This window comes from Neoarius graeffei, chromosome 22 (genome assembly GCF_027579695.1).
Source record: "Neoarius graeffei isolate fNeoGra1 chromosome 22, fNeoGra1.pri, whole genome shotgun sequence".
NCBI lineage: Eukaryota > Metazoa > Chordata > Actinopteri > Siluriformes > Ariidae > Neoarius > Neoarius graeffei.
In genome coordinates, this window is record NC_083590.1 from 60,123,501 (window position 1) to 60,133,796 (window position 10,296).

General features: G+C 45.5%; 2 protein-coding genes across 4 annotated transcripts in view; both read right to left on the minus strand.

The window, feature by feature from the left end:
* Positions 1-7,340, minus strand: part of LOC132870982 (uncharacterized) — a 45,220-nt gene extending 37,880 nt beyond the window's left edge. For 2 of the 3 annotated variants that reach the window (XR_009651238.1, XR_009651237.1), the window contains exons 1-2: positions 6,995-7,340; positions 219-6,770 (exon numbers count right to left, since the gene is read on the minus strand). Coding sequence is in view for 1 of the 3 variants with exons in the window: in XM_060905046.1 (XP_060761029.1) it covers positions 463-6,531 (6,069 nt within the window). In the remaining 2 variants the exon portion in view is untranslated. Of the gene's footprint in view, positions 1-14; positions 6,771-6,994 lie in introns of those variants that run through there. The other variant, XM_060905046.1, reaches the window with a different exon arrangement.
* Positions 1-9,861, minus strand: part of LOC132871002 (zinc finger protein 501-like) — a 144,156-nt gene extending 134,295 nt beyond the window's left edge. Inside the window, exon 1 of the mRNA XM_060905143.1 lies at positions 9,819-9,861. The gene's annotated coding sequence lies outside the window, so the exon portion shown is untranslated. The remainder of the gene's footprint in view (positions 1-9,818) is intronic.
* Positions 9,862-10,296: the final 435 nt, after the last annotated feature.

Genomic DNA, 10,296 nt, shown 5'->3' on the forward strand with positions numbered 1-10,296 from the left:
CACAGATACATGCACCAGTCAATAAAAGAAATATGAATCTTCCAAATAAAAGGTTTGGCTCAGGTGCAATCGATACAAAAGCTAACAGAAGCTAACAGGGTAAATACACTGGTATAGCTAACTCTGGCTGAAAATCATAATGCTCAAAGATAATCTTAATCTAATTTCACAGGCACAAACATCACAACTTGATCTCAACTTTACTATGATTTACTTACAGAGAATGCCTTTGAACAGCTACACAGAAGGAGGAGCACAACAACAAACTTCCATGCTGCTTATAACCATGCTGTCTAACTTTTTCTTCTTCTCCTCTCTACAGATTTCCTGCAGCTACAATGTGGGGTGTAAACAATAGGCAAAATAAAAGTCTCTGCATACTTTAACATAAGAACTGCTGGTAGGGCCAGAACACTCCCCGTCTGGTATCTTAGAGATACCATAACACATTAGAATGATACCTTACTCTGGGGATAGAAGGAACACTAGTTCTGAAATAGGTCTATAATAGTTCTTTGTTGTTCCTTGCTGAACAATCTTGACTTCAGCCTTCCTTATTAGTCCATCCTGGCTTGGGACTGTCTTAACGACAACCCCCATAGGCCACTCATTCCTCCTGACCTGTTTCTCCTTGAGAAGAACAACGTCTCCTGGCTTGAGATCTAGTCTCTTGTGTTGCCACTTGTGCCGTGACTGCAGAGTGCCAAGATACTCCTTGCGCCACCTATTCCAGAACTCGTCAGCCAGCAGCTGTACACGTTTCCACTGATTCTTTAAGATCTCCCTTGGACTGCAGCTTCCCAAAGGTGGAACTGATGTACCTGATTTCTGGGTCAACAGGATGGAGGGTGACAGAATGTGGGGATGCTCAGGGTCAGATGAGACTGGTATCAAAGGACGAGCGTTAATTATGGCTGTGACCTCGGCAAGGAAAGTGGTGAGTGATTCATGCGTAAGATGTGCTTGTCCAGCACGCAGCAGCACACTGTCCAGTATGCGTCGTGCAACGCCGATCATGCATTCCCACACTCCACCCATGTGGGATGAATGGGGTGGGTTAAAAATCCAAGAACATTTTTCTTCTTGCAGATAATTCTGGACTTCACTCTGCTCTACAATGCTGGTGCCCATTTCTCGGCATGCACCAACAAAGTTGGTCCCACAGTCTGAGCGCAACTGTTTGGCTGGGCCGCGCAGCGCAAAGAAACGCCTCAGAGCATTGATGAAACTAGAAGCGCTCATCTCTTCAACCACTTCGATGTGGACAGCCCTTGTGCATAAACAGGTGAACAGGATTGCCCATCTCTTACTATTAGCCTGACCCCCGCGTGTTCTCCTTGCGGACACTTCCCATGGCCCGAACATGTCCATGCCCACATGTGAGAAAGGGGGGCCTGGCTGAAGACGATCTGCAGGTAGTTCACTCATTTGCTGCACCTCAATCTTGCCTCTGAGTCGTCTGCAAATCACACATTTGTTTAATATCTTCCCAATACACCTCTTTGCTCCCATTATCCACAGGCCGCTCTCTCTGACAGCACCCTCTGTAAAGTGCCTGCCCTGGTGCTGCACTCTCTCATGATGGTGTCGTACAATAAGAGTGGTGATGTGATGACTGCCAGGTAAGATGATGGGGTTTGTTTCCTTTACTTCAAGGCCTGACTGACTGATACGACCACCTACTCTCAGTAGGCCACTGCTGTCGATGGTGGGATTCAACTTGATGAGTGGGCTTTGCTTGGAGAGGTCACATTTCGCAGTGATGCAACGGAACTCCTCTCCATAGACTTCATGCTGCACACTCCAGATGACAAGGTTCTCTGCCTCTTCGAGAGTACCACTGGAGATGGCCTTCTTACAGATGTGCCACCCAGCACAGTCTCCATCATTCTGTGAGTGAGCGAAACACAGGGCTATGTGTCTGAGTTTGGCCACAGCATGGATCAGTGATCTCCATGTGGAGAAGCGCTCCCAGCGTTTGGAGTCAAGGAAGCTCTCAGTGACGTGTGTGGATAGGGTTTTGACTTCAGGGCGGATTTCTACGTCCTTATCGGGGTTGATAAGGTCAAACTCTGTGTGCTGCTCAGGTGGAAGCTTAGAGTTGAGGAGAAACGAGGGGCCTGTGAGCCATGAGGTGTTGCCGAGTCTTGAGGCTGGAACAGAGCGTGAGCCATGGTCTGCAGGATTCCGATCCGTTGGCACATAATGCCATTGTTCAGGCATGGTAGATTGTCTTATACGCTGAACTCTGTTGTTTACGTATACATAGAAGCGCCTTGACTGGTTGAATATGTAGCCCAGGACAACCTTGCTGTCTGTGTAAAAGATGACGGAGTTGAGTGGGAGGTCTATTTCTTCACTTATTACCTCTGCGATTTCAACAGCCATGACCGCTGCGCACAGTTCAAGCCTGGGGATTGTGAGTTCGGGCTGAGGGGCGAGCCGCGCTTTACCCATGACGAATCCCAGTTCTACTGTCCCTTTGGTGCTAGTGACTCTCAGGTAGGCAACAGCAGATATGGCTTTGACAGATGCATCAGAAAAGACACATAGTTCAATGCTTTGTATCTCAGAGGGGGGAATGGAAAAGTATGTGCGGGGCACATGAATGCTGCTGAGATGGCTCAGTGAGCTTCGCCACTCTGTCCATTTCTCACGCATTTCCTCAGGGAGGGGTGAGTCCCAGTCCGAGGCCTGTGCTGACAGCTCTCTTAACAATAGCCGACCCTGGATAGTCACTGGTGCCAAGAACCCCAATGGGTCGAAGAGGCTGTTCACCATTGAAAGTACACCCCTGCGTGTGTAAGGGCTTTCGTCCTGAGGAACATGAAAGGTAAGGTGGTCTAACATGAGGCTCCATTTCACCCCGAGGCTTCGCTGATCTGGTAAGTCATCTACAAACAGGTCAAGATCCTGGATGTCTTTGGCGCGATCTTCAACTGGAAATGCATCCATCACATCGGCTTTGTTGGAGGCTACCTTGTGGAGCCGGAGGTTGGAGGCTGCCAGCATCTTCTGTGTTCTTTTGAGTAGATCGACTGCTTGCTCCACGGTGGAGACGGACTTGAGGACATCATCCACATAGAAATCTCGATCAGTGAGGTACCGCACATCACTGCCATACAGTTCTTCTCCCTGGCGGGCAGCTCTTCGTAATCCGTAGATGGCCACAGCAGGAGAGGGACTGTTTCCAAAGACATGCACCCTCATTCTGTAGTCCACCACCTCTTTACTCAGGTCATTATCTCTGTGCCAGAGAAAGCGTAGAACATCCCTGCAGTCTTCTCGGACGAGAAAACAATGAAACATTTGTTGTATGTCAGCTGTGAATGCAACTGAGTTCTTCCTGAACCTTATAAGAACCCCTAGCAGGCTATTGTTCATGTTCGGCCCAGAGAGCAGCACGTTGTTGAGTGACTTGCCTTCAAACTGTGCACTCGAATCAAACACCACACGGATCTGTGAGGGTTTTTGTGGGTGGTAGACACCAAAAAAGGGCAGGTACCAATACTCCTTCCCATCTTGCATGGGAGGAGCAAGCTCTGCGTGGTGGCTGTCCAGCATTTTTTGCATAAAGTCCATAAAATGAGATTTCATCTCTGGATTTTTGTTGAGTGTTCGGTGCAGAGACTTCAGCCGACCCATGGCATATTGGCGGTTATTAGGCAGACACATCCTGGGTTGGCGGAACGGTAGCGGGGCCACCCAACTGTTAGCCGAATCCTGGAAGAATTCATTTTCCATTGTTTCAAGGAATAGGAGATCTTCCATTGATGACGCAAGCTTGTGATCATCCTTGGTTTGCTGGAAAACCGATAGGCCCAGGTTGTCACTGTATGTCACACGGCTGACAGGCTGGGGCTGATTAGGGGAACAGATTTTCTCCTTTACCTTCAAGTGGTTCTCACATGGGGGAAAGTGGCTTGGCCTGCCATTTTCAAGGATGTATGTTTTCATGCTGGTGACTTCGGGAGGCCGATGTGTGCTGCCCAGGCACACATCGCCAACTATGACCCATCCTAAGTCCAGCCTCTGTGCGTAGGGTGTGTCATGTGGTCCGTTGATCTGTTTACGCACCTTGTGCGCTCTCAGCATGTCCCTGCCCAGAAGCAGCAGGATCTCAGCATTCATGTCCACTTCTGGTATTTCATTGGCTATAGCTCTGAGGTGAGGGTGGCTGTGCGCGGCGGCTTGAGTGGGGATTTCGTCTCTGTTGTTGGGAATCATGTTACACTCCAGGAGTGTGGGCAGAGTTAGGCTGATGTCACCATCTGCAGGTTCGATGACGAAGCCTGTAGCTCGGTGGCCGGACGCGTCACCAACACCAGAGCAGGTTTTTAGAGTGTAAGAGTATGTGGGCCCGCCTACATGGAAGATATCAAAAAACTCTGAGCGTGCCAGCGACCTATTGCTTTGGTCATCCAGCATGGCGTACATCCTTTTGCCCTGGTTGCGGCAGTCTGCCGGGTAGACCGTCACAAGACATATCTTGGAGCCCGATTTGCCATTGAAGCCTTCCCCACATACCTCCGTGCATTTGGAAACCACAGCAGTTTCTAATGCTTCATCACTCTCCCCGCCATTCCCTGATGGGGGTGGAGAGGTCTTGGAGACCCACGGAGCTGGGCCTGGGTGCAGCGCTGTTGGGTGTCTATGGCTGTCACACTCAGCACATTTGATGGCTGCCTCACAGTCTCGGGCTACATGCTTATTTGACGCGCAGCATTTAAAACATATGTTATTCTCCTTTAGTATTCTCTTTCGTTCATCCATTAGCTTTTCCCTGAAGCCGCGGCACACTTGCAGGGAGTGTGGTTTTTGATGCATAGGACATTGCTTCTCTGGGTCTTCGGCAGTGGATGCGGAGTCGGAGTGTGCAACATCAGTTTTATGCACAGAAACTGTCCTTCGGCTGCTTTCACTGAACTTATCTTTCCTGACTGCTGTACTTAAGAGAGGAAGACTAAAGCTTGGGTCATTGCGTGCCTTTGCTTGCCTGTGTACAAACTGTAAAAAGAATTCAAATGGAGGATAAGGGACCCTGAATTCTTGTTTGTATCGGGAGCCTTCCATTACCCACTTGTCCTGGAGCGTGTATGGCAGTTTCTCCACTATTGGGTTTATGCCCCTTGCTGTGTTGAGATAGGATAGGCCAGGTAAGTATCCTTCACGTTTTGCAGAATGAATCTCTAACAGCAAATCAGACAGCTCCCTAAGTTTATGATGCTCCTTGTTTGATATTTTGGGGAATTGATCGAGTTTAGTGAAGAGAGCGCCCTCTATAGCTTCAGGTGAGCCATACATCTCCTCCAGTCTCTCCCACACAAGCCATAAGCCTGCTGCTTGATCTCTCACATTCACTGATCTAATACGCCTTGCATGTGCTGCAGATTCTGGGCCTAGCCATCTTATTAATAAATCCATCTCTTCTCCTGCTGTAAGATCTAGGCTGTCAATGGTGTTCAGGAATGAGCTCTTCCAGGATAAGTAATTTCCTGGCTTATCATCAAACCTGGTTAGTCCTGATGACACTAGCTGACTTCGTGCTAGGTACCTCGCTAAGTCAGATGTGGCTGTGTCGCTGGGGCAGTGTGCAGCCCTAGATGTGGTGGGGCTGTGGTCGTTGTGCCTGTGTGTATAAACTGGTATGCCTGGCCTGAAATGGCTGTAGTCAGCGTGTCTGGATGTGTGAGCAGGTAAACCCGACCTGAGTGGGCTGTGGTGAGCATGCCCGGACGTGTGAGCAGGTAAGCCTGACCTGAGTGGACCGTGGTCAGCGTTCCTGGATGTGTGAGCAGGTAAGCCTGACCTGAGTGCGCTGTGGTCAGCACGCCTGGAGGTGTAAGCAGGTAAGCCTGACCTGAGTGGACTGTGGTCAGCGTGCCTGGATGTGTGAGCAGGTAAGCCTGACCTGAGCGCGCTTTGTTCAGCACGCCGGGGTGTGTGAGCAGGTAAGCCTGCATGCAGCTGGGTACTCATCGGCTCAGTACACACTTGTGTATTCGCACGAACATCGCCCACATGGGGGTTACCATCTGCGAAATGGTCACATTGCTGATGGTGATCAGGAGTTGGGAGTTCACCTTCCTTATCTCCACATACAGATACATAAGCACTGGGATTGAGGGGTATTTGCTCCTCACATGAGTGTAAATCTTCGAGTGAATGTGAGCTGCCACTGAGATGGCTGTGTCTTTCTACATATTCCTCAGTACGCCGTTCTGCACTTTGCCTGGGCAGTAACTCTGGTCCACGACTGCGGCACTCATCTTCAAAGTCTACGGCTGCAGCCTCCATTACTGCTGCTTCAGCCATGGCGGCTTCTGCCTCTCTCTCCCTTTCTAAGGCGATGAGTGTTGCATCAAGACGGGCTTTTTCCATCTTTAATTCAATCTCTTTACGTGAATAAGCAGCTCTTGCATGCGCAGCTTGGGCTCTGGCACGTGCTGTGGCTGCTGCCAATGCAACTTTACATGAAGCACTACTCATATGGGAATCTGATGATCTGACTGATGCATTTGCTCTGTCCATGGCTACTATGGATGTGTTTTACCTCAATCCTTCCTAGCGACGTTGCAGTTGTCGTACTGGTTCGGGCTGCCGGCACAATACTGCAGTTTGGTCATCAGTAGCTCTTCACAAGTCTCTCTTTTCACTGTACTGGCTTCACAGAATGTCCTAATTCAGCTATCCAGCAAGCTAAACAACTCCACACAATAAGTCCGGGACACCGAGGGTGAAGTTGACTCTTTATATGGAAAATTGTGAAACTAAAACACAGATACATGCACCAGTCAATAAAAGAAATATGAATCTTCCAAATAAAAGGTTTGGCTCAGGTGCAATCGATACAAAAGCTAACAGAAGCTAACAGGGTAAATACACTGGTATAGCTAACTTTGGCTGAAAATCATAATGCTCAAAGATAATCTTAATCTAATTTCACAGGCACAAACATCACAACTTGATCTCAACTTTACTATGATTTACTTACAGAGAATGCCTTTGAACAGCTACACAGAAGGAGGAGCACAACAACAAACTTCCATGCTGCTTATAACCATGCTGTCTAACTTTTTCTTCTTCTCCTCTCTACAGATTTCCTGCAGCTACAATGTGGGGTGTAAACAATAGGCAAAATAAAAGTCTCTGCATACTTTAACATAAGAACTGCTGGTAGGGCCAGAACAGTGAGCATCAATTATTTTATTATTCAGAATGCAACGGAGTTGCTTAGAGGAGCCCATGGCTGTTGATTTTAGGGACAAGTTTGAGGAGTCAGAGAATTTATACAGCTTTGAAATCTGCATCATCTGACCTTTCTTAACGAAGAATTTGAACAAGCCACAGTTCAATAAGCTAATTAAGGTCTGGAACCTTGGTAAAAGTTACCTGAGAACTCAAATGTTTTGGGGTGCCCAAACTTTTGCATGGTGTTCCTTTTCTTTTTTCACTCTCCAATTGTACAAAACAAAAATAATACACAAATCTTGCAGAAAACACTGAAAAGAAATGTGTTGTCTTTACCTTTATGCCTTTTGGTGATCAGTTCATCTTCTGCTCACTTAACTATTCACAGTAACAGACATTTTAAATAAGGGTGCCCAAACTTTTGAATGCCACTGTATGTTTTAAGGTGCATGTGTGATTGTTATACCAAGGTGCTATTTTTTCTCCTGAATTATTTTCTTGTAAGTGGAGCTACATTATCTAAAGTAAAGCAGAATGTTGACTTGAAGCATTCAGTTGTCTGATCAAGTTCTGTGAGGTCTAATGGGGATCCAATCATAGTTGATAACTCTGGGAAACTACTGATAAAACTTTATGCAGTAGTTGCTGTGAATGTACTTTTGATGTGATGGTGTGCAAGGTGCATATATTATTGTTAAGACATTTCAAAAAAAGGTGAGGTAATGGTCTGAGGGAGCATCAGACTGTGGAAGTATGACTATATTTTCTATATTTAATACAAATGCAAGTGCTAGATCGAGAGTGTGACCACGAGGAATCATACAAAAACCTGAACAAAAATAGGGTTAGGTCCTATGACATTCTGATTAACCCCTACTGAATCTAGAATGGACACGGATACTGTTCTCAGAGTCTTCCAGGTGATCAAAACAAATAATATAGCTAATAATGAATTTGTTGTCTAAAGATACAGCCAGGTTTGAGAAATTCCGCAAATTCAGAAAGAACTTCAGAATACAAACCACGGGTCTGTAAATAATTAGTTGAATCAACTGCATAGATTTTTTTTAGCTATATATGTTAGGATAAAGAACTTCATCTCATCTCATTATCTCTAGCCACTTTATCCTTCTACAGGGTCGCAGGCAAGCTGGAGCCTATCCCAGCTGACTACGGGCGAAAGGCGGAGTACACCCTGGACAAGTCACCAGGTCATCACAGGGCTGACACATAGACACAGACAACCATTCACACCTACGGTCAATTTAGAGTCACCAGTTAACCTAACCTGCATGTCTTTGGACTGTGGGGGAAACTGGAGCACCCGGAGGAAACCCACGCGGACACGGGGAGAACATGCAAACTCCACACAGAAAGGCCCTCGCCGGCCACGGGGCTCGAACCCGGACCTTCTTGCTGTGAGGCGACAGCTCTAACCACTACACCACCGTGCCGCCCCCTAAAGAACTTCAAATATACTGAATTTTTGTTCAGGTTTTTGTACAATTCCTAGATTATTATTATAATAAACAACTTTGATGCCTTCTCCTCAACCAGTGAGATGAGGTGGATGCATATAGTTGGATGAGCTTCATTTAAGTGCTCCATACTTATTTGGTTTGATCGACATTTCCATTAAACATAGTACATTAAACTCCTGATCAGTAATAATTCCATTAACAAATTAGTCTTATGCTGCAGTACTAGACTGATAATAGCATTACAGTTAAATCATTATTTGTATGGTGGTAATTAATAGGGATGAGCGAGTACAGCATTATCTGTATCTGTTAACCATATGAATTATCTATATCCGGATCCATACCCGGAAGTGGGTCTGGTTGTCTTGAAACGGGCGGGGCTTTAACCAGTATGTTATTTTAAGCATGCAATTGAGATGGGTTGATCAGAAATTGTTATATTTATTGCTGATTAGAAAACTATTTACAGGACAGCATCAGCATTGAGCTTCAGATCAATGGTTTTGATCACGATAGCAAACGAACTATTTACAGAACAAGTTTTGCAACAATGAATATAACACATGCGGTTGCAATTATGAAATGAACAAGTTTTCATACTCAACAACTTTCTTTTTTTAACTTTTAATTTTTTTATGATCAGTGTGATTTTTTTTATTTTTCTTTTGGTTCTTTTTAATTTTTTTTAATTTCCACACCAGGTGTGTGTGTATAGCTTAATTTGTAATATTATTTATACCACTACTACCTAGAAAGTGTCAGACACTCAGTGCGTGAAGTAAAATAAAACTGGTTAGAGCCAACTCACGGTTTAAAAAAAAAAAAAACTCCGACGACCGGCAGAGAGTGTGTGTGTAGCTTAATTTGTAATACTTATACCACTGCCTTTATTTTTACATGAATTACAGCAAGAAAGTGTCACTCAATGCGTGAAGTAAAAAAAAAAAGTTTTTAACCGACGGTTAAAAAAAGAAAAAAAAATCTCCGACAGGCAGAGACGCAATGCGAGTCGCTTTCTACAAAGCACCATGTCTGAACAAACCCATGTTTACCAGAACTCTACTGGTTATCAGTAAGTACAAACTGAAATAAAAACAAACTTGAAGCTAAAGAAACCCGAAATGTGAACGGAAAAGAGCCGCGAACCTGAGTGACTGAGGGAGAGACAGAGAGCTGTTCTCTGTGGGAGTGAGCAGAGCAGTGTGTGTAGGGGAGGGGCGCTGTGACGCTGTGTGAGGATTTTCATTCAGGCCCAGCACAGATATTGACTCGTATTACTCGTATAATACTCGTACTTGGCAAAAGTGCTTTATCTGTACCGGATACTTGTTTCAGCCGAGTACCCGGCTCAACTCTAGTAATTAATGACTACTTAAGAGCAAAAGAAAACATTAATAGTCTCATTTTAAACCACTATAAGGTTACATATTTTAAAACAGTCATAGAACACTGGTCTACAGCCAAAATGCTTCTGAAATATAGTCAAACTTTACTAATTCTGGATCGCTGAGAACAAAAATGAAACTCAAAACTGTTCATTGGTTCGTTTTCAAGATTGGCTCTTTGAATAAATCTGAGTGGGTTTGGATAGTACTTACTTTTTTGGCAAAACAATGAATGATGT